General features: G+C 34.2%; 1 protein-coding gene across 1 annotated transcript in view; it reads left to right on the plus strand.

The window, feature by feature from the left end:
* The window catches only part of Xpr1 (xenotropic and polytropic retrovirus receptor 1), a 149597-nt gene that overhangs the window by 59449 nt on the left and 64577 nt on the right, over positions 1 to 25571 (plus strand). The window contains exons 3-6 of the mRNA XM_013503153.1: positions 9475 to 9576; positions 21319 to 21542; positions 24165 to 24314; positions 24603 to 24686. Of these exons, the coding sequence (XP_013358607.1) occupies positions 9475 to 9576; positions 21319 to 21542; positions 24165 to 24314; positions 24603 to 24686 (560 nt within the window). The remainder of the gene's footprint in view (positions 1 to 9474; positions 9577 to 21318; positions 21543 to 24164; positions 24315 to 24602; positions 24687 to 25571) is intronic.

The following is a 25571-nucleotide window of genomic DNA, read 5'->3' on the forward strand; positions in this document are numbered from 1 at the left end:
CTCAGCGGCAAAAGCGCCTGCCTGGCAAGCGCAAGGTCGTGAGTTCGGTTCCCGGTACCGGAGAAAAACCAAAAAAAAAAAAAAAAAAAGAAAATCACTATGGAGATTCCTTGAAAAACTAAAACTAGAAATTCCATTCAACCCAACTGTTCCCGTACTAGGTGTCTTCCCAAAAGAATTAAAAGTCACCATATTATAGTGATATATGCATGCTAATGTTTATAGCAGTACAATTCATAATAGCTAAGTCTTGGAGCCAGCCTGTATGTCCATCAAAAGATAACTGGATAAGGAAAATGTGGTATTTTACACAGAGTACTACTTTGCTATAAAGAAGGATAAATTTGAGTCATTTGCAGGAAAATGTACACACCCTGAAAACAATGTTAAGTGAAATAAATCAGATACTCAAGTTTAAATACTTATGGTTCCTCTTACATGAGAAACCCAGAACATAAATAAGGAGCAAAAAGGGTGATAAAAGGAAACAAGGAGATAGATACACTACAAATGGCATGGGGACAAAGAGATGAACAGGAGGGAAAGGGACACAAAAAAGAACTAAGATGTCGTATATGTGTACCACATACCCACATTGAAAGTAATCATTGGGTATTGTAAATGAGTACTAATAAACAAAATAAAAAATAAAGTCAGTACACATAAAACAAAAAAGAGAATAGTTTTAATTATGGAATATGAAATGTGGGGTTGAGCTGACTATTCAAATGCCCTTATTTTTAAAAGAGAAAATAGTCAGAGAATCATTTACCTTAAGCTCATATAAGTAATTGGCAACAAAATCACATCCATCCTACACTAAAACTTATTGACTTTACTTTCAGAATACTGTGTCTTTACTTCGCTGTCTCTAGTGCTCACCCCCTAGTTCAGGTTATTGTGATCTCTCACTTTTTGTCTTCTGTATGAAGTCTGGTTGGCCTTCACACATACCCAAATTTAGAAAGTATATCTGATCATAATTATCTCCTCTGCTTCAAAGATGTGACGTTGGTCTTAGGAAGAAGGCTTGACCTTTATTCTGCAGGCCTTCACTGATCAGGCCTGTTGCCTCTCTGACCTTTACAGTTACTGTTGTTCCTCTTCCCTTGCAACTGCAGGGCTTCTTTTCTGTTCTTCAATGCACCATGTTCCTTTCTTTCTGTAACATTTTGTTTTATGACATTTCTGCTACTTGAACCACATCTGCTCTAGTGAATGCCTTCTTATCCTTCAGATTTCATCTCACGTGATACTTTAGAGGCTCACATACCTCCCTATTCATAGTCCTTACAGATTGGATAAAGTCTCCATGCTATTTTTTTCTCATTTATACTTTTCTTTCAAAACTCACCTCTGTTTGTATTTCTGTTTCACTATTAAAGTCTTTTTCAGTAGGTTGACTGTAGTCTCTGAGAGCAGAGTTTATGTATATTTTGCTTATCATTGTATCTACACCTGCTTTATTGCTTGGTGTATAAGAGGGATTCCATATTTCTTGAATGAATGACTCCCAATTTGTCCTTAATTTTACTGTACCAGTGATTTCAGAGTAATATTTTTGTCTTTGAAATCTTTACCATATGCTTTATGTAACTTATCCACCCATCTGTTGATGTAGTAGCACGTGAGGGAAAAATAGAATTTCAAGTTAATTATTCCCAATTTGTAAATTCACACTTAAAAAAAAAACTTTTTAAAAAGTATGAAATCAATAATACTAAATACTCTTTCTGTATTTGATAGAGGCTACTCAAATTTAATTTTTATCAACTCTCTCATAAGTAGGAGAAACTAAGAAGTCACAGAAGCTTTTGTGTATGGAATGTAATTAAAGTGCGGTATGGTGGGTGTAGTGATATTAAAGTTAATGTCTCTCAAACAGATGTTCCCCAAAATACTTTTCCTGGAGATTTTGATGAATGCGCTTCTCCTCTGTTTCCTCTGACTAGTCACCTCTCTACTCCTAAGAAGGATTATATTCTTATACCCAACTTTGAGATGCTCTTTTCATAGTTATTAATGTAGCATAATAAAGCTTATTTTGTCAGAGTGAACAGAGTATCTCAACCTGGGTACTGTGTTGACGTTTTGAACTGAATACTTCTTTGTTTAGAAGAGTGGTGGGGCAGGGAAAGGCATTGCTGTCCTGGGCATTCTAGGCTGTTTGGCATCATCCTGGCCTCTGCCTAGTAGACCAAACCAGAAATGCTTTTGAATACCAAGAATACCTCCAGACATTGCCAGATACTGTGGGAAGCAGATTTGGTTGGTCACCATTGAGAACTTAGAGATACCAATCTAACCCTATTTGTGCTTATGTTTCCCAAATTTGTTTAAGGATAGAATGCTTCTTTTTTGTGAACAATTAATTTTCTGGGAAATGAAATTTAAAATTATCATTTAGTGCAACCGAAACTATTTCTACTATTTAGATTCCTCCTTAAAAGCCATCACACTTGGAATAAAATTCAAACTCTAACATGGCCTTTGTGCACTGAAAGGCCTTTGTCTACATCCTTGATTTAACCCTAACTCCTATTATCACCCTTTGTAAGTCACATTGTGAGCTTCTTCCAGTTTTCTTCCTAACATGCTATTCTCCTGTTGGAAGTCATATCCTTCAGATTGTCATCTGCTAAGAACAGTTCTTTTTCTGAGAACTGTTACACGGCCAGAAACAGTGGTCATCCATTCTTTTAATTTCTGTCTCATCACCATGTTTGTTGCTACTATAAACTTTTAGCCCAAACTTGGTATCATCTTGTCTTGGCTTCCTGAGAGCTGACACTGCAGGCTTATACTTCAACACACAGGCATACACTACCGCACCTGATCACCATATACATTTTGTAGTGTGGAACTCTTTTTATGTACTTGTAGGGGTTTCTTTTTGCCTCAGTCACTAGAAGGCAAACTCCATGAGGGCCCCAGCCCTATTTGTCTGGTTCATCATCTCCTTAGCTTTGAATACAAAGCCTGGCAGAATAGGCTCAAGAATATTTGTGAATGAATAAATGACTATGCTTTAATTTCAATATTTCTGTTATAGAGTTAAACTTGGACTTTCATAATATTTTGATATAATTCATATGCCATAAAACTTACCATTTTGCAATATGTAGTTCACTGGTTTCTAATGTTTTCATGAGATTACACAACCATCACCGCTGTCTGTTCCAGAACATTTTCATTATTTTCTATTTCTCCTTCCCTCAGCTCTTGCCACCCACTAATCTCCTTTTTTTCCATTGGATTTGCTTATCCTCAAGATTGCATACTAGTATAAATGGAGCCATATAACATGTGATTTTAGAATCTGACTTTTCCTCTTGGTTTAAAGATTCATCCATAATATAGCATGGCACAGTAGATCATTCCTTGTTATGACTGAATAATATTACATTGTATGGATATGCCACATTTTTTAGATATTTGGTTGCTCCCATTTTGGGCTTTTATAAGTAATGCTGCTATAAATATTCATTTAAAAGTTTTTCTGTGAGTATAGGTTTTACTTCTTTTGGATATATACCTGAAAGTGGGATTATTAAGTCATATGGCAACTGTATATTTTAATTTGAAGAGGTGCCAAACAGTTTTACAAAGTTGCTGTGCTGTTTTACACACTCACCAGCAATATATTAGGGTTCCAGTGTCTCCATATCCTTGCTAACACTTGTTGTTGTCTATCTTCATTATAGCCGTACTACTCAGTATGAATTAGCATTCACATTTTTGTTTTGATTTGTATATTATTAACGTCTGATGACATTGAAATGTTTTTATAGGCTTATTGGCCATTTCTATATCTTCTTAAGAGAAATATCTGTCTTTTCAGACCCTACCCATCTTTTAAAAGTGGGTTGTCTTTTTATTATTGAGTTGTTTTTTTGTATATTCTCTGTAGTTAGCCCTTATTAGATGTATAGTTTGCAAAAATATTTTTTTCCCATTTTGTGGTTGTCTTTTGTGGGTTACTTTTTTGATTAGTAACTTTTAAATAGAAAAGTGTTTGATTTGGATAAAGTCCAATTTTTCAACTTTTTTATTGTTGTTACCTGTGCTGTTGGTGACCCATCCAAGAAACTAGGGCCTTGTCTAACATCAGGAAGATTGTTTGTAGTAGTTTTACCTCTTACTTTAGGTCTTTGATTCATTTTGATTAAATTTTTGTGTATGTATGAAATAGGGGTCCAGCTTCATATTTGTGTGTACATATCTTTATAGAATATATGACCATATTATCACATACAATATATATTATATACCCACAACATATGCCCATGCACACACATGGAAGGACAGAGAAGACCAGAATACATGCCCTACTTACAAAATGCTTGACACTCAGGGCAGTTCCTAGAGTATGTAACTTGGTCAAGCTCTCTAGGCAGGCAGATGAATGCACACAAACCTTCCTACCAAATCCTAGGAGCAAGGGAAGGAGTGGGAGACAGGAGACCTCCAGGAGAATAATTGTGCTGGGGGAAGGGAGGACGTTCCTGTGCCACTTACTTGGGGCCTTTGGCAAATGTCAGCAGCCATGATTTGGTTTTAATAAGGCACAATTCGGTAGCAGGTACTAGGAATTAAGAACACATTGCTGCTGGCCTTTTGTAGTGGCATCTCCACCATACTGATTTAACTGAAGGTTGCCTATGAACTATAAAAATAAGAGACATAATCCCTCAATGTCTCACAGATTGGAAATTAAGGAAATTGAGAATAGTTTTAAAAATTTGAATGGAACATGACAGTTATATGGTGGAATTAGTAGAGATTTTAAAAAATTAATTTTGGAGAGCCCACATTTTTTCTGTCCCAGAGATTTCATGAGAAGGCTCGGTGACATTTATGATACAAGAATTAAAATACTTTCGAAAGTTGCTGTAAAAAACATTTGGTGATTGCTGTGTAGTAGAAGTATTTTATCTTGATTAGTTCTTTTCTATTAACTTAGTAATTTGGGGGAATAGATAGAACTATCTGTCACTTCCATAATGTGAGACCACAACAGAGATGACAAAGAAATCAGTGTGTTTATATGTATGTGTGTGTATGTGTATTGCTATCTTTCTGACTTAATTATTTAATTCAGAGTAAAAGTAACCCTATAGTAGTGTTCTCTGAGTTATTCACTGATTTGAGATTTTTTTTATAGCTTTTTCTTTCGATACTAATCTTAGAATTGTTGATGCATTTTGCTAAAATTTGAACTTGTACCAGCTCTCTTTGAACTAGGCTTAGTGTTTTGTGATTACTGTGACCGATTACTGCATTCAGGACATATTTAACCCATATTAGTCTTGCATATCAGGATGCATATCAGAATACCACAGACTGTGGTTTAAAGGAAGAAATTTATTTTCTCATGGTTTTGGAGGCTTAAAGTCCATTATCAAGGTGGTAAAGGATTGATTTTTAGTGAGGCCTCTCTTTGCCCGCAGACATAGCCTTTCCTTTGTGTGTGATTGGAGAACAAGGAAGATCTCTGATCTTTCTTCCTCATCCTACAAGGACACCTACTGGATGAAGGCACCACCTGAAGGCCTGGTTTAACTTTACGTCTTTAAAGGCCTTTACCTTAAATATAGTCACATTGAGATTTAGGGTTTCAACATTTGAATTTGGGGGAGGCACAGTTCAGTCTGTAGTACTACTGTAAAAGTGAGTGCTCACTTTCAGATAGTTAACATGTATTCTTTCTTTTGTAATTAAAAAAACCGTCATTTTTCCATAAAACTTGTTATATAGAGGAGGAAGTAAGTCATGTTGTATAGACTCTGTGCACTTTGGTTTCTTCACTTACAAAATCAGAGAATTGGGCTAATTGATTGTGAACCCTGAATTTCTCTGGTTCTCCATTTCAGAGTTACTGCTTTCCTACATTATTCAGGAAGTAGATTATAGGAAGCACCTTATAATAGAAACTGATGTTCTGTAAATCAGCATTCTACCAACCTCCCATAACTGAAGTGAAAGGCTTAATCATTCTGTGTAGTGTACCTGTAAGTTCAAATATAGTCTTTTCAACTAGCTATGCTGGTTAGATTTTACTATGTATAATCTGAAGATTTAGAAGTGCAGTTTCTCTTTTTCTCTTCCAGTTAATAATATCCTTCATTTATAAAATATAATTTTTCTTTCTTTCATGAACATTTAATGGATTCAAGCAGTATAGTAATTGTAGATAACAAAATATGAGACTCTTTCATCCTTCTCTTTCAAAGGAGGTAACCACAATTAACATTTTGATATGTCTTTCCATTTTTCTTTCTATGAATATATAAATGAATGTTAATTTATGTACATATTTTTCATAAGTGGGATCATGCTACACATATTATTAATTTTTTTCCCTTAACAGTGTATCTTGGAGATTTTTCATACATGCCAGGATGTAGTATTCATACCACTTTTTAAAAAATGACTGTTATAGTTACTGTGGTGGTACATAATGTTATCATTTAACCATCCCCCTATATTAAACATCACTTTCTTTATCACTGTTCAAAATAATGGGATGTGAATGTGCTTGAAAATACATTGATTTGTGCAGATATTTCTTTAGAATATATTTTCTGTGAGTGGAATTAAACATACTGAAAAATTTTGATAGCTACTGCCAAATTGCCTTGGTAAAAGATTTTACAAACTCACATATCTGTTGGCAAGAGGTGAGAGTGTTCATTTACCCTTCTCATTGCCAAAATGGTATCACTATTTTAAAATTGTTTCTAGTCTGATGGTTTAAAAATTATATTCCATTTTTCAAAAGTTGCATTTATATGACATCTGGATGTTGAACATCTTTTTTACATTTCTTTGTTGGACGTTTATTATTTTTTTCTGAATGGCTCTAAATTGCCCATTTTTCTTACAGCATTAACTATATTTTAATACTGATTTGTAAGAATTTTCTAAAGAATTTTGTGTATGAATCCTGTAAGTACTGCACATGTATATTTTCCCTGTCTTACGCTTCTCTTTTAAGTTTACTGATCGTACATAGTAGAATGGAGGCATTTCATTTTGTGGTATCGTTCCCTTTATCATGTTTTATTATGTTTAAGAAGGACTTTTTCAGGTATAATACACTCTTACTGATTTGGAGCCCTCTATATAATCTAAATTTCCCTATACAGTATATGCCAACCTATTTCCTGACTCTGTGTTCTTTCTCTTGTGTTTTTCTAATTCCTTTCCCAGTAGTGTACTTCAGGTTTAGTATGTTGCTAGGTCTTTTAAAATCTTAGAGTACAAGAACACTATCCTTCATTATTTTGTTTATAGGTTCCCCATACACACACCTTTTCTTTGTTAGCTATTTTTCCTCAGTGTTGCTGTAACCTTACCGTAACCTCTTCTAACTCGTTAGAAAATGATTGCAGACAGCTGGCATTTTAGATAAAGCAGTTTGAACAAGATATCGTGCCTATATCTTATACTCTGAATAGTTACCTCAAAGATAACAATATGCAGTGTATAATTATTGTAACTCTCCTACTAACCTGTTTTGAAACTGTTTTGTTATTCTTATTTTTTTCTCTTTAAAATAAAAAAGTGAAGAATTCATAGAAGATTGATTTATTGTAGAATGTGCTTGTTTTACTACACAAAGTTTATTATATATGTTTTAGTTTCTCAGAGGCCTGGATGTTTTTATTTTTAAGGTCTTGGTAATATTTTATATAGTTGAGCCCTAACCCTAGCTATATAAACCTTTATATATATATTAAAATAATGAGCAGAAAGTATTTTAAATAATCCCTTTACTGAATAATTTTATCTTTGTCACTATATTAATGAAAATTGTCTGTTAATGTGGGATAAGTATAAATATGACCAAACCCATGTTTTCCTTTTCAATTTTCTTCCTTAATAATAGTGAATCAAATAAAAATGAAAAAAGTAATTAAGTAAAATCATCTATTAACTCTTATTTTAAATCAGCTATAGATAGATGCTATTAGAAGTGCAGCATCTGTTACCATGGAGCTGCCTTAACTCAAGGTCACCTTTTCTTTAAAAAGCTGAGGCCTGCTTAATGCTTTGAAAAATTCTCATTGACCTTGTATAGCTATATCCTTAATTGCACCTAAGTTGCTAAATTTTCATGAGAAACTTAAAGTCGCCATCCCTTTTTTTCTTTAAAATCAATAGAATTATGCATTGTGTGCTTAGATCTAAAGCATATAAAATAGAGAAGTAATCATATATAAGTAAAAATTTTGTGCCATGCTGTTTCTTACATTTATGTTATTCAAATTAATTGAATAGATTTGACATGCTTTTTAGAACTTTATTTTCAGCTTTGCTTTTTAAAAAAACTCTAGTGCTATGAATTTGTATGTTATGAGTGTTTTACATATTGCTGAAGGAAATACCATTTCTCTTTGCCAGGTTATTATTTAAGGGTTTCTGGGATTGCAGTAAGATTTAGGAGCTCTGGGTTATGGAAAGGACACTATCCTTTTTCCACACATTTCAATGAGTACCTATCTGAGAGATGCAGAAATAGGATAGTTCTGTATTATGATTGGCATCTGGAGAATCTAGTGAAATTTCACTTAGAGAAAAATTTATTCTTTTCGTTTTGGGGATCCTGAAGGTACATGTATTCTGTGCTTTTGGGATTTAGTAGATTGATAGGCAATAAGACAAAATTCACAAAGTAGAAGTAGTACATAGAAATATATTGATTGGCCCACACAATGTATTTAAGATATCTGGATTTATGATATCTCCTAAAGTATTCGAAGGTATAACAAACTGGGCCCATATTACCATGTGCCAGCAACTAGACAGACATATGCTTTTCAGTTTGCCAAAAATGTATACTACTTCTTATTTTGAAGTTATTAGGTACCATTTATCACCACACTTGCAGTCATCCACTTGCTCAACTTGTTTTTGTTATTTGTGCGGCTCCTGAAACATTGGGACATCTGATTTGTACTTACCAGTCTGTACCACTTTCTCTGTCTGATATACCCAACGTAAAAATGGTAGATAGAAATTTAGCATGAAATAAAATCAACTTATTTTTCCTAGAAACATGCTACACACTCAGGTTTTCATATCTTAGCTTTTGTGTTTTTTTCTTTCCTTGAAATACTCAATTTGTTGCTAAATGAATCCTACTAGGCTCATCTCCCAAAACCTTGAATCTTCTTTGATTACCCTTATCTACAGCAATTTCTTCTTCTTTTGGTATTAGACCACGTTTTGCTCCAACATTGTAAGTTTTACAGTAGTACAGCTTTAGAGAATATCATTCAACTAAAGGGTTGAGTTCCTCTGAAGAGGACTTTGATTAATGTCATCTTGATATAGTTCACAATTCTTTATTTCTTCAGAGAAATACATGTAGAAATTGTCATTTTGAAGAGTAAGAAAATAATAATTTTTATTTCCCTGGTTTTCCCAGTTAGCCTTCTGACATTAAGTATTATTTTTCTTGCCTTTCAGTTACAGATGAGGACACAGTTAAGAGGTATTTTGCCAAATTTGAAGAAAAATTTTTCCAAACCTGTGAAAAGGAACTTGCCAAAATCAACACGTTTTATTCAGGTGAGTAGTCACTAGAGATAATTTCCACTTCGAGGGAAAGAGAAACTCCATAGTGTCATTGTTTCGACTTCCGATCAGTGTTGTTTGATTGAGGTGTGCTTTTCTTCACTAGAAGAGTATTTTGTTTAGCTCATATAGGAACATGTCTGGTACCTAAATGTTGAAACTTTATGTGTTCATTGTCCTACTATCTTGGAATTGTAAAGATTTCAGTTCTTTAAGAATCAGAAACTTGATCTTATCATCTTGTATAAAACTATTTTATATAGTTCCAGATTATAACTTAGTCAGATTTATGCCTTTTCACTGTCTAGAAGATCGATTGCTAAAGTGGCATCTATATTATAGCATTGGAGTATGAGAAGAACATACTAAAACTTCTGTTTATTTATGTATAACCCTTTTCAATATTTTATGTATATATGTTGTAATATACATAATATAGATTAGTAAAATGGTCTTTTTAATGAAAAATTTTGAGACCTGTGCTCTAGAGCACTGCCTTAGGCATCATAATTCCTTTGAAACCTAGTGATCATCAGGTGATTTAATGAGTACAGAATCAGAACAAAGTGAGTAAGATACAAAAGGACAGTTTATCCAAGCTCTGAAAAACCTTACATATAATCCCTGTTAAATTGCTAAATTTATACCATAATAACTAGTATACCTCTTAGATGTAATGTATCCATTTGTTGAACAATAATGAATTCTTAGTCATTTTCTCTTGCTGGAAACACAACGCCATAGGCTGGGTAACTTTTCAAGAAAAGTTTATTTTCGCTCACCATTTTGGAGGTCCAAGTTCATGAGGCCCCATCTGTTGATAACATCTTCTTGCTGGTGGAGTTCAGAGGCAGTGGAGAGCAGCACATGGAAAGATGTATGTGTAGTGTATATGTCTTTTGATATTTCCTCCTTTTTGTAAAACCACTAGAGTTATGGATGCTCCCGATAACCTTATTTAATTCTAAGCACCTCCCAAAGTTCCCAACTTTAAACACCGTAATTGGATTAAATTTCCACCCTTTGAATACATTACAATGGAGATAAATCTTTAACATAGGCTTGGGAAGGGACAGACAATAACCAGTAGTAGATATTAATCTGCTGCATAAGTTTTGGAGGATAAAAACCATGTTCAGACTATAACAATGGATAAAATTTTTACTGTAACTTTATTTATATAAAAATATAAAAGTATTTTATATTTTTCTTTTCATACTTAGTATTTAAATTATATTCATGCTAAGCTTTTATTAAATTAGATAAGATTTTAATTTTCTAAGACATACGACTTTTAAGAATATACCTTATCCCTTGGCCAAGGCTTTGAAAATACTCTTATTTTAATACTAGCATGGGTTATTTTAATAACTCTTATTTTAATAGCTTTAATAACTCTTATTTTAATACTAGTACGGGTTAGTCTAAGGATGAAGTCTCATAATATTACTAGTTTCTATTTCATAGGGTGATTTTTTCTTTCTAGCTTGTCCACAACTTCTAGGAGCATCTTATTCAGGTATCCTTCAGCAGCCCCCTCAAGTGGAGGCTGATTGTTCTTTTTTATGGCATAGTGGGAGGTGGGAGATGAAGAGAGGTAAGAAGAGGCAGTAAGAAGGACTGCCAGAAGATGGGTAATTAAGTACAACATTCTTTTAATGATCATTATTCTCCTAAATCAGTATTTCTAAAAATTGCGTGTAAAATTGGTCTTCTAATCATCTGATATTTTATAGAGCATTCTACTTTCTGTCATTCCTCTGTATTTTCTTCTTGCTTGCTTATCCAAAATTTAGACTCCCAATAATCAATGTCTCTGTTAATTTTTTCTATAACCCTTAATTTTTTTTTTTTTTTTTTTTGAGACAGAGTCTTGCACTCCAGGCTGGCTTTAGACTCACTGTATAGCCCAGGCTGGCCTCAGACTCACTATATAGCCCAGGCTGGCCTCAAACTTGTGACAGTCTTCCTTCCTCAGCCTCCCAAGTTCTGGGATTACAGTGTGAGCCACCATGCCCAGCTAGGGAGAACCAGTTTATAATTCTACTCTCTTTTGGTCAGATACTCCCATGGCCATACTCATCAACCAAAATTACTCTCCTCTAAAAATATTGAATTTTAATATAAGAGTCTGTGACCATATATCCCAGCTGTTAATTTTTTTACTCCTCTATTCCTTTAGCATATGTTTTTCCATCTTACAGAGCTCAAGTTCCTTAACTCCTGCATTTTATTCTAGTGGATCATGTTTCTCCCAGAACTCCTTATCAGTCATTTTAAACATTTTGTCCTCTGTTCTTTTCATCTCTTTACCTCATTGCTTTATATTGCAGCTGCCTAGCAAAACTCAACCATTCCAGCCTTTACCATCTTCATGCCTTCCCCTAGGACTATTTAGGACAGGAGCAGAGTAAATTAGAACCACTATAAATTTATTGTTGCACCCTCAACTATGTCTCTAAAACTGCCTGTGGTTCCTAATCAGTGCTTGTTTCCATGATCCAGAGTGCAGTTGTAAGTTTTATGTCATTCTCATGATTTTTTTTTTCTTTTTTGGAAGTCCTGGGGATTAAATCTGTGGCTTCATGTATGTAAGACAGGTGCTTTACCATTGAGCCCTCCCAACCCATTTTCCCAATTCTTAACTGTTTTCATCTTGCTCATTATATTCCCTACTTTACAAATAAAAATAAAGGCCACAATTCCCTAAAATATGTATTCTCATCCTCATTTATTTTCCTCCAGTCTTTTTTTTTTTTTTTTGAGACAGGGTGTCATTAAGTTGCCTAAGATGACCTGATCCTTTGCCTCAACCTCCTGAGTAGCTGGGATTACAGACATGTGCTATGACAACTGAATTTTCCTATCTTTGTAGAAGTAATATATCCCTCTCGATTTTGTGGCAAATCTCTACAATTACAGAATGAATCCTAACTCTTTAGACGTTGCTTCAGTAATGATTGCAATGAGGATAACTGAATAAACGTATTTAAAATCCCTTTTTATTGGTTTGTTCTTCTTAGCAAGTCACTCCCTTCAAACTATAAACAAGAAAGCACATTTTTAAACTATATTCTCCTCCTCCTTCTTCTAGGTAAAGGGAATAGTTTAAAGGGCATAAGTGCATGCCTTTTACACTAGTTTAGAAGCACGTAGAAGCCAGAGATAAAAGTATTACTTGAAGCCATGCAAATGGATAGATTTTCTACAAGGGAAAATTGTGAAGAAGAAATTGCAGTGTTCCAAGGACAAAGATAAAATTTCCACAATTAAGAGGTGGAAGGTTAAGGGAGAACTAGCAATGTAGACAGAAAGAAAGCAGCCATTGGGGGAGGAGGAAGAAGAGAATGAAAGGATATTTGCATTAGAAAGCATGTTTGGATTAAAGGCTATTCGATATGAGCAGAGGCTATAAAAAACAATGTATAAGATGAAGTCTATTAGCATTTCTCTTCACTGTGATTGTTTTTGAATGGTTACATGATCCCAATTCTAAAGGGGTGATTATATCATAAAGAATAAATAATGCTTCTTGATTTATAAAAAAATTACTTGCAGGGGCTGGAGATTTAGCTCAGTGGCACAGCATCTGCCTGGCAAGTGCGAGGTCATGAGTTCAATGCCCGGTACCGGGGAAAAAAAAAAAAAAAAAAAAAAAAAAAAATTACTCTCAGCAGTATATAACTGTTCTATTTTGAGATGCTGTAAATTTTAACATTCTGAGTTACAATGAAAAATACATCTGTAATATCACCCAGCATACATATTCAGGTACACATGTTTTATATACCCTTGTGTGTGAATATGTAATATATTTAAATAATTAAATATTTGTATGAGATATTTATTATAGCTTATAATATGTTCCATTTTTATACTTCTTATGTTTGCTTTTTAAAATGCTGATTATGATATACTAAATTGGTTTCATCACCCCATATCAGATTACAGTACTCAGTTTGAAAAATAGTATGTTAAACTAGGTTATTTCTAAAAAATAATTTTAGGCTAGCTATTAAAAATTGGGGTACTGATTCAATGCTTATCTATTGGCAGGGCCACTAGAGCATGTCTTGAAGTCACCCAGAGTAGGCACGAATTGATAGACTGCAGACTGACTTTTTGCCAGGTCAGAAAGTGATGGGTAATATGAAGACATGATTGACAGAAACAGAATTTGGCACTTGCTCTGAATAGTTATCATTTCTCACCTTATTTAGCTACCTTCTCCACAGCATATTGTCTTGTTGACTGTGATCCTCGGTGCTAGGACAAATGAAAAACTAAATAATATAGGGGTAAGTTAAGCTTATTAAACTTCCACCTATGTACATCTTACAAATTATTTAAGTCAGGTAATAATAGTCATTTAGAAAGTTATATATAGGGGCTGGGGATTTAGCTCAGCGGCAAAAGCGCCTGCCTGGCAAGCGCAAGGTCGTGAGTTCGGTTCCCGGTACTGGAGAAAAACCAAAAAAAAAAAAAAAGAAAGTTATATATATTCGTTTTGAGACAGGGTCTCACTATGCAGTTCAGGCTGACCTTGAACTCCCTTTGTACCCCAGGCTGGCCTCGAACTCAAGGCAGTCCTCCTGCCTCAGCCTCCCCAGTGCTGGGATTATAGGCATGTGCCACCACACCCAGCTAAGTTATACACTTCCTTGACTGAAACTTTTAAATGCCCAAAACAGATTGTTTTATTCTCTATATCTCATCACACCAAAAACAGCCAAACAAAGCAGAATGAAAATACCAATTCTATTATCTGGTAGTTACATATTAAACCTTTTGTTTTTTTGGATGTTTACTATTTAATCTTTCTAGGCCTCCATGTATTTGCTTGTAAAATGAGCAAATTGATTCCCAGCCCTCTAGGATTCCAATTGTTGGGAATCAGAAGTTATTTTCAATGTTCAGATAACCAGGTACAAGTTATTTTATTGCTTTTTTTTTTGTTATATGCTTTTGGCTAATAAGAAATAGGCGAATATTTAACTTTATAGATAAAATCCTTTAGTATTTGAAGACGATGGAAGAAGAGAGGAATTTTGAATAGAAGGGGTTTCTTTGTGGTAGAAACATTAATATGTGACCTAGAAGTCCCCTAGCTCTTCAGTATTTGAGATATACTGTTTTTATTGGTAAGAATTTCAGATGAAAGCAGTATAAAAATTGCATGTAATGTAATGAGATTAATTATCTTGAATCATCTGTGATGGATCAAAAGTCTTATAAACTTAACTTTATATATTTCAAATTAACAGTGAGGTCTATAAATTGAATCTGCAAGATGGTAATAATAAAAAGACAGGTAGATAAACAATAAAAATATTTTCAGACAGTATATTCTAAAGAATTCTTCAATTATATAACAATATAATTAATAGCTTTGCTGTTCTGCAAATAGTTTGTAATTCTGAAATAACTTTTTTCTGAAGTAAGAAGATGGGAAAATGATCTTAACAAGAGTGTTAGCTCTTTGAGGAACACACAAGTACTTCGAAAATTCTTGAATTGTTATTGGAAATTTTTATCAGATATGTTGTATGAAGTTTGTGACATTAAAGTATGTTATTAAAATAATTTTTTCTTATTCATGGTCGCTTGATTTACTAGCATTAGAAATTGAAATTTATTGTAAAAATAGGCTATTTTCATAAAATTAGAAAATTTTATTTTTATAAGTGTATTTATAGATCTTCATTCATAGGTCAAAGTATATTTCTATATACATATATAGCTTTTTCCCAGGTCTATGCAGTTGCATATAGATGAACTTTTTGGTAATCTTGCTGTAGAAAATTGAGGATTCATTGCAAAATAGATTTGGACAGTTGGTCAAAAGCAGTGTTTCTTGTCCTTTTAAGACTTTACAAGCTTATAACATAATTGTAGTAATACTAAATATGATTCTTTCAAACTACAAATGTTACTTCCCTACCTCTATTCAAGAAGTTTTATATGTTCCTCTAGATAGTTATTTCCTTAAGGAAGGGAATCGCTAATTTAAACAAAGTAGAAAAATATACCTGAAATTCTGATTTCTCCTCCTTTTTTTTTTTTTGGTTTTTCTCCAGTACCGGGAACCGAACTCACGACCTTGCGCTTGCCAGGCAGGCGCTTTTGCTGCTGAGCTAAATCCCCAGCCCCTCTCCTCCATTTTTATATGGGAATGTGGATTACTAGAGAGAGCTTTTTACTCATTACTTCAACAAACATTAATTAAGCCTACTACCTGTGGTTGAGTTTCTCAGCCTATGACAAGGCTACTTTTCAGTAACTCATTGTAAACTGAAAATATCATAAATTTAAAATGGATTTATTTAATACACCTAACTGACCAAACACTATAGCTTAGCCTAGCCTTCCTTAAATGTCCTGAGGAAAAACACGTATAATACTTTGTATTGAGCAAAGCCATGTAACACGAAACTCATAATAATGTATTGAATCTTTTGCAATTTATTAAAAATCTGTATCCAAAAATATGTTGGCAACACTTTTGGTTAATTTACCTTTGTGATTATGTATTTTCTTTAACCATTAAAATCTTCCTTTGCTTTTTGATTCTGCAGAATAAGGGGCCCCAAATGGCCAGGTAGCAGTCTTGTCTTCCAATTCAGAGAACAGTTATGTTCCTCTAATAGAAGTATTTCTCCCTTTGAGAACTTATCAACAGGCAGAGTTCACATTATGGGTTGGAAAACCAGCATTGTATGAGTGGTTATGAGATTTACAAAGAAGAACCACTTCTACTCTTGATTCTTAGGCTTTATATTTTTGTTATCATAGAGACAATACTATATAATGGTTTCATTATTATATGCTGTAAGATAGAATCTGTCTTTTTTAGACTTTTGTCTCCTAGCTCATCTGTACTAAACCTTTCTATTAGGCCATCTATTTCTGAGTAGGTGATAAGGTTCTTTTATTTCATGAGAATGAGCCCGTTGATTTTTTTGCCTTTGCTATGTAACAAGTTCCTTAATGAGAAACAAGGCTGTGTGGAATACCATGATAATGAATAAAACATTTCAGGACATGGTAGTGCTAGCAGAAGTATTATGGACAGGGAAAGCACATCCATATAAAAAATGGATTCACTCCAAAGAGCAGTCTCTGTCCTCTGCATGATAGAAGGTATCCAGTGCACTCAACCTGCTCGTAGGTGTCTGGCCAGTCCCAGTGGGTAATACATCAGGACAGGTCAGTGCTGGGTCTGCCTGATGAATAGCTGCAATATTGGGTGTGTAGTTCAGTACCAGCATTATCAGATGTATGGTTGCATACCAGGCATTATAGGCTGTATTGATTAGCTCCTATGAAGGTATCATATCCAGAATAGCAGCTACCAGCAGAGAACACCTGGTTAAGTACAATAACCCACAGTTATTTTCCAGGGTTCATCCAACTTTTGCACATATGGCTACATTAAATGGTGATGTGATGTTAGGTGTTACTGTCTATCTGTCAAGTCTCTGATGGTGGCACTAACCATTGCAATTTTATTTTAATAATGGAAAGTTAAAAGAACTTCCACTGAACATTTCCTACTGCAGTATTTCTTACCTCTGAGTCAGGATCAGTATAGATACTTTACTTGTGATCTAGTATATCTATTCTAATTTTATATTCTGGAGGTGAGAATGTTTTCAGAGAATGAATCCATGGACCACTGGGTCCACTCTGAGTCAAACCTGGATTAATATTGTAGCTATCACCTGAACATCATAATCTGCAGTTTGACTACAGGACCACAGTGTTGTTTGGAGTCTCCAGAAATTTGTTTCAGCTCAGAGAATAATTGTAATGTGGCCTCCAAAATCCCTTCCACTTAAGGCAATGTATTTTCTTATAGTTATTTATTCAAAAGCTAACCTAAGTCCTGCTGTGAGGAATTTGGCAGATGTAATTATAGTCCCCAATTAGTTATCTTTAAGAAAGGAAGTTCAAACATGTGAACCCTCTCTAATCGAGTGAGCTCTTTTAAAGGGGCTGAGCTATTCCTAGGAAAAGCAGTTCAAACAGAGAGGAACTTGGCACTTAGGAATTTCTCCATTGCTGACTGTGATGATGGAGAGGGTAAGAGTGATCTATAGGAGCTGAAGTCAGATCCCAAATGATGTACAGTAAGGAAAAGGGGCCCTTGGTCTCATAGCTACAAAGAACTGAATTCTGCCACAGTTACATGAGCTTGAAAGAGGAACCCAAGCTCCAGATGAGAAAGAACCCCTGTTGACATTTTGATGTTAGCTTTGTGAGAGCCTGCTAGAGAATCCAGCTGTCATACTTGAACTTCTTGTCTATAAACTATGAGGTAATAATGAAGTTTTAAGCTGTTTGTGATAATTTGTTACACAGCAATATAAAACTGATACAAAAGCCACTACCTAGTAAGCCTGGAAGTTTCCCCAAATGCACAGTTACCATAGTAAATGGCCTCTAGGTTCTTAGAGAAAGGATTGGATAAAGTTTTGTGGAAGTGCTGCAAACCAGGCTCCCATTCAAAAGGGATCCTGGTATCCCCTCCAATCATTGGTTTCTGGGTGTGTGTATGAGCTTAGATCTGGAAACAGTGGAAAGTTGTAACTCTCCATTGTGGTGACTAACGTCAAGGGTTTGACCCCTAGACCAGGAGTTTTGTGTTTTGTTTTTTTTTTTTTTCAGTTACAGCAATCAAACGGTATTTAATTTTGTACCCATTTATTTCATTCCTAAGAGTAACCATGATCAGTTTACCATAGCCAAAAATTTTGAGGGGCCAACATTGTTGCCTTTATGATGAAAGACCCATCTTATTTTGATGCAATCTATCATCTGGCCTTTCCAATCCAGGATCTTTTTTATCTGCACTGAAATCAGGGAGCCCATCTCAATGGAGACATCTCTCAGGACCATTCCTGGCTTGCAATGGAGAACAAATGTAGAGCTTTTCAAGGATGCAGGGTCTCTCCTCATTAATGCATTTTCTGTATATCTTAGTGAAGGAATTTTCTGGGCCTCCTAGAGGGGTGGTTGTTGGTGGTGGAGAGGATGTAAAATTGGTCTCTAGAAGCTAAGCAAATCCCAGATGGAGAGAGGCCTGTTGATGAAATTAATTTAGAAAGAGGAATGGAAACCTGATTTGAAATCACATGATACAAGGAAAAAATAAATAATCAAAAATAAGAAAACAAAAATCTGTAAATGATTAAGGATAGAGATGAATCTCAGAAGCATCCTATAGGAATGACTAATGAAAGCAGTAAATCATGAAGCAGTGTCAGAAGAGACAAAAATATTTAAGATTAAGGGAAGAAGATAGTATAAAAGTATACAGAGCAAGGAAAGGGAGAACTTTGAGAAAAATGAGTCATAAATAATGCTTTATTATATTTATTTTCTTTATTTACTAAGGGCTATGTCCCTTGGCATTTTAAGAAACCAAGATTTCACATTAGATTAAACTTCATCTTGGTCTTTACATTTCTCTACTGGGGTTCCAGCCCAGTGTATTACATAAAAACACCTTCTCCAGCAGTCTGGGACCAGCATCCACATAGTGAGCCCCATGATCGGTCTTTTATTGCCCATCTTAACATTATTTTGTATTCATTTCATCTTTTCAACCATATGATAAGAGAGTTGATATTACCTCCATTTCAGCCATGAAAAATAAAGAAAAATACTTAACTAGCTATGAAGAATAAGAAAAAAATAACTAAATCAGGGCCGGGGATATAGCTCAGCAACACAAGCTCCTGCCTGGCACGCACAAGGTCCTGAGTTCGATTCCCAATTCCCAGTACAAAAAAACAAAAACTAAGTCATACTAGTAAATGAGGCAAGACTATGAATCCAGATTTGCTTCATTCAAATGTACTGTTGTAGACTCAAAAGTTACTATTTTTAAATGTAGTTTACCTTCTATCCTAATGATTCTTCCATCTGTGAATTTAATCAGTTGCAGATCAAAAGTATTTGAGAAAACTAAGAGTGTAGCTCAGTGATAGGGCACTACCCTAGCATGTGTGAGGCTCTGTATTCAATCTCCAGCACCATACACACACACACACACACACACACACACACACACAAATGCATCTATACTGAACAAGTGCAGACTTCTCTTGTTGACATTTCTTACACAATACAATATAACAACTATTTACGTTGTATTAGATACTATATGTAATCTAGACGTGAGTTAAAGTATATGGAAGGATGTGTATAGGTTATATGAAGATGTAAGGGGTCTTGAACACCTGCAGGTTTTGGGTCCTGGGGCCACTCCCTTTTGAGTACTGAGGGACAGCTATATACCAGTATGTATCTCTCTCTCTCTCTCTCTCTGTCTCTCTCTCTCTCTCTCTCTGTCAAACACACACACAGAACGTATAATCTCCAGATAATACCTAATTTTTGAACACTTAATTTGCAAGTTTCAATCTCCTAAAACACTTCTCTTGAAAGAATGGTGAGGTTTAGTGGGAAATACAACAGATTAAAAACCTAAAGGCCAAATTCTAATCCTATTTCTGCACTAAACCTTAACCAGAAATATAAACATTTCTTGGTAGCTGTCTCGGTTATTTTTCTCTCGTTGCTGGGACAAAATACCTGATGCCCAAAATTAAGGAAGGAAAGGTTTATTTCGCTTACAGTTTGTGGAGGTTTCAGTCCATGCCTTGGCAGGTTACAAGGCAGAGTGGCACATGGCAGGGGGCTGCAGCTCATTGAGCCAGAACACAGCAAAAGTAACAAACACAAAAGGGAGGAATGGCTGCAAGCAGCCTCTTCCTCTCCCTTATATATGCAAACTATCCACCCCAGGGCAGGTGTAGCTCTCACACCCATAATCAATCAAAGTAAAAGCCTGCCCCATGACCGCATGAGGCTTTGGGGGGACACCCAGACACAAACCATAACAGTAGCTTTTTAAAAATAAGACTTTTTACATAGCATAAAATTCACTTTTTTAAAGTATGCAGTTTAGTGGTTTAAAATATATTTATAAGTTTTTACAACCATCCCCACTTTATAATTCCAAAATATTTTCATCATTTCCCCCAAATAGCCCATACTCATTAGCAGACACTCCTCATTCCATTTCTCATAGCCACTGGAAAGCTCTAATTTACTTTCTATCTATGGATTTCCCTATTATGGATATTTCATATAAATGGAAACATACAATAGGGGGGTATATTATGTCTGACTTATTTTCCTTTACATATTGTTAAGGTCCATTCATGATGTAGCATTAATTAGTATGTCTTCTTTTGCAAGGCTCCCATGTGTATGTGAGCATATTACATTTTGTTTATTCATCAGTTGGTGGACATTTTGGTTATTTCCACCTTTTGAATATATATCTCCTAGATATATATCTAGATGTGGATTTGCTGAATCATGGTAACACTGTTTAACCTTTTGAGAACTGCCAAACTTTTTCAAATTTCAGAGTGACTGTACCATTTCATATTTCCACTCTTAGTAGCTCTTTATATTTTTTTTCTTGATCTATTAAAAAAAGGTACAATAACAATTTTGCAGGGAAGCAAGTGAAAGATAGAAGGAAAAGGAGATGTTAACCAGAATATTTTTCCTATCTAATTCTAAACACTACATGTAACATTTTGTTCCTAGAAAATCTGGAGAAGCAAATTAGGTTAATTAGTAAAAACTCAAAAAGTCAGTGAGAGTTTTTTCAGCTTTGATCTTACTGATTCAACAGTTGTGTTTTATTTCTTACAGAGAAGCTCGCAGAGGCTCAGCGCAGGTTTGCTACACTTCAGAATGAGCTTCAGTCATCACTGGATGCACAGAAAGAAAGCACTGGTGTTACTACGCTGCGACAACGCAGAAAGCCCGTCTTCCACCTGTCCCATGAGGAACGTGTCCAACACAGAAATATTAAAGACCTTAAACTGGCCTTCAGTGAGTTCTACCTCAGTCTTATCCTGCTGCAGAACTATCAGGTACTTAGATTCTTACCCTGGAAAATGGCACTTTTAAGTAAATGAGAAATTCTAATAAATAGAATTACCTAGAGCTATACTAAGGTATATACTATACTATTCAATCCAAAAAGGAAAGTCATTAATTATCTTTATTCTTGAGGTTTTTGATGTCCTTGTTGACTAAAATCTATGTATTAGAAGTAGTAAAACAGTTAACAAATTTTAATTTTGAAGATTAAAACAATTGTATAATATTTGACTCTGACTCACAATTTGCTTCCTGTTTTTAAAGGCAGCTCTGGGAGTGGTAAGTAAAAAAAATAATATATGCTACCCTATTGTTGGATATAAGAGCTTTTATATTATTGGATATAAGAGCTTTTATATTCCACTTAACCACTAGCAAAATTTCTACAAAAGCAATTGAACAGTTAATGTTCCTGCTATAGACATTAATAAAATAAAAGAACAGCAGTTGGACAATTAACATTTCTGCAGCTAATACCGGTAAAATAAAAGATCTTGACTTTTCAGCTTGCAACTAAAATAATCCTTTCATTTTAATTGTCCCTAGACTGCAATGTAGCCATATTAAAAAAAAAATTCTGAAGAAATTAGGTTGTACCAGGTGTGTGTTGAAACTAAAAATCTAGGCTGTTATATCACTCAATATTTTAAAAACCCGATGTGAAAGTAGTGAACTACCATGTACACTGAATTATGGAAATATGGAGCATTCATTCATTTGTAATTCTTTATAAGTCTGTTACATAATTAAATTCTATAAAGAATTTTCTATAAAGAATTTAATTAAATAAATTTAGCCAGGTACATTAATGCATGGCTGTAATCTCAGCACTCTGTGAAGTTGAGGCAGGAGGATCACAAGTTTGATCCCAGCAGGGGCAACAAAGCAAGACCCAGTCTAAAAATAAAAAGTTCTGGGGGTTGTAGTCCTGGATTCTATCCCCAGTAATAAAAAGGAAGGAAAGAAGGAGGCAGGGGGAGGAGAAGGGAGGGAAGGACAGGAAAGAGGAAGGACAAACTGATAATTTGTTCAATAATGAATATTAAAATGGGGAGTTCTGCTCTTTAGAGAGATCTGGTTACTGTTTGCCTTCTATTTTATCCTTGCGATTTTTACTTCTGTGTGGTTAGGACACCATGAGATGATACAACAAAAGTCATGCAACAAAAAGTATTACTGAGGTCTGTGAGAATTTTAAAATCAAAAGTAATTAAAGTCCCATATGTGTATCAGTCTAAATTGTTAATGCATGTACTTATTTCCCTTTCATAATTCTATTTTCTTTAGTAATTTAATATTTCATCAAAGAACCCAGGTGGAAAACAATTTAGTAGAAAAGTAATGATATAAGGTATATGTAATGGTAAATTCTTTTTCTTTGAAATTTTATTCATAGCTTTTTTTCCCCCTTTGGTGCTGAGGATTGAACCCAGGGCCTTTGTACTGAGCTACATTTATTTTTTTATTTTGAGACAGGGTCTTGCTAAGTTTCCCAGACTGGCTCAAATTTGTAATCCTCCTGCCTGAGTGCCTCCTACAGTGCTGAGATTATAGGTGTGCACTGTTGTGCCAGGGTTATCCATAAATTTGTAATTTAATTTTTATTTTTAAATTTTGTGACAATTTTGAAAAAGAATTGTGCATTTCTGTAATACTATAAAATATTTATATTTTATAATTTACTAATATGCTTTTATGTTACAGGACAACACCCTTGTTACATTCTGTTAACTTTGAGCAACTTGTTTTGGGTCATTATAAAAACCACTAAAAAAGCTCCTTGGGAAACAGAATTGTTAATTATAAAAGTTCTGCTCTTACTGAACAAAAAGTTCTGCTCTATTCACTTAAGATTGTATATTAAAGTATGAGGAAAAATTTGTAAACAAATAAGCAAAGCTTATTTCAGTGAATGTTCAATGTTTTATTAATGGAGCTGTATGATGAGCAAATTTGGGAGACCTCTGACTTACAGATCTAGCCTTACAAAGCAACAATTTTCTGCCTTTTCAAGTGATAGGCAAGTAGCAACAGACTTTGAGAATGTAGAAAATACAGTATTTTAATATTGAAGAAATTGAGGAAAAGAGGGAGCTCCTATCCATTATTAATTAAATCCTGTATGCATGGTTACTTCTTTGTACTGACTTCCTCACACTCCTGCCCCAGACTGAGATGCAAGAAAAATGAAAGTTAAGAGAACTAGGTGATTTTCATTGCAAGTTTTCCTAGTGGAAGGGAAATCAAAATGTTTTCTGATTTTGGCCAAAGGAACAAGATAATACAAAAGCTATTTTGAAGACAGTTATACATAGAAAAATGAAAATAAAAATGTTTTACCTTAGGACTTTACATTTTGGGGGAGAGAAATAATAGAATTTGTAGTTCAGGGTCTCTTTGTATTATCAGTACCATACTACCTTGAAAAGATTAAGTGAAATAAGATAGAAAAGTCTTGTCCTCTTAATAGTAAATGCTTTTATGAAAGCATTGCCATTTCCCTAGGTACCAGTTTTTGTCCACTCAGCTCTGTCAGTATTTAGTAGTCATTATTTTTCATTTTCTTTGAGGATGGTAAAAATTATAGTTGAATTTCACATTTCTTTCCATAGAATCTGAATTTTACAGGGTTTCGAAAAATCCTTAAAAAGCATGACAAGATCCTGGAAACGTCTCGTGGAGCAGATTGGCGAGTTGCTCATGTAGAAGTGGCCCCATTTTATATATGCAAGAAAATCAACCAGCTCATCTCTGAAACTGAGGTAAAGCACCCCTACTCATTTATAATATTTTTAATAACATGTCTTATTTTACAGAAATAATTCTACATTTCCATTCTTGTTTTGTAAATAGTTGCTAGCTTTGAATACATCTATTCTTTTTCATGATTTTTTTCTTTTGCTGTATTGGTATACATTCACCAAGAGGAAATCAGGATATAAAACATAATATATATTATATATAATAGACATATATAAAATGATACAGAATTATTTACATATCATTAAGTTTAGAATAACATATCAAAATTTGATAACTTGTCTTTCTAGGCCGTAGTAACCAATGAACTTGAAGATGGTGACAGACAAAAGGCTATGAAGCGTTTACGTGTCCCCCCTTTGGGAGCTGCTCAGGTTAGTATTTGTTTCCACTGATTTGTTTACTTATTTAATCAGAGCAGTCTGGTTGATTGTTGGCTGTGGTACCTTAAAAAAATTTCAGCCAAAGCTTATAATGGATTATAAAGTGTTGGTGTACTACATAGCTTCATATAGAATACTGCTGTTATACCAAAAATGTATGTATTAAATTATATCTACATAGTAGTTACACCTCCAAAAAATCATTTAAGTGTATATTTGTGTCAGAAAACAAGTCTTAATAAATTTAAAAAGATTTTAAGTCATATGAAATATTTTCTGTGATGTCACTGGAATTGAAATTAGTACAAGAAAGAACTTTCACATTCTAATAAATGGTATCTATGAAAATACCTGCAATTAATATCATAGTTAATGGTAAAGCCTGAGTGCTTTCTCTCTAAGACTAGGAATGTAAGAGCATATTCACTCTACTTTTATTTAACATTGGACAAGGTGATAATAGCCAGATGATAAGGTAAGAAAAGGAAGTAAAAAGCATTCAGATTAGAAAGGAAAAGTAAAACTGATGAGGTTTAATGGGCTGTTTTTATTTATTTTTTTGTCATTAACTTGATGATCCATGTAGAAAATACAGTGAATCTATAGAATAGCTATTAGAACCAATAAGGGAGTTTGGCAGAGTTGCAGGATACAGAATCTATGTACAAAAGTTAATTGTACATCTGTGTATCAGCAAAAAAATTAGAAATCAAAAAATTTTCAAATAGTATTGTTTGTAATACTTTCAAATTATTAAATGTTTAGGAATAATTCTGACAAAAGATGTGAAAGCCCTTTACATTGAAAACTGTAAGCTAACTTTAAAATTTATATGGAATGCAAGGAACCTAGAATAGCCAAGACAACTAAATTTAA

This window comes from Chinchilla lanigera, unplaced genomic scaffold (genome assembly GCF_000276665.1).
Source record: "Chinchilla lanigera isolate Chin_1 unplaced genomic scaffold, ChiLan1.0 scaffold00005, whole genome shotgun sequence".
NCBI classification, from domain to species: domain Eukaryota; kingdom Metazoa; phylum Chordata; class Mammalia; order Rodentia; family Chinchillidae; genus Chinchilla; species Chinchilla lanigera.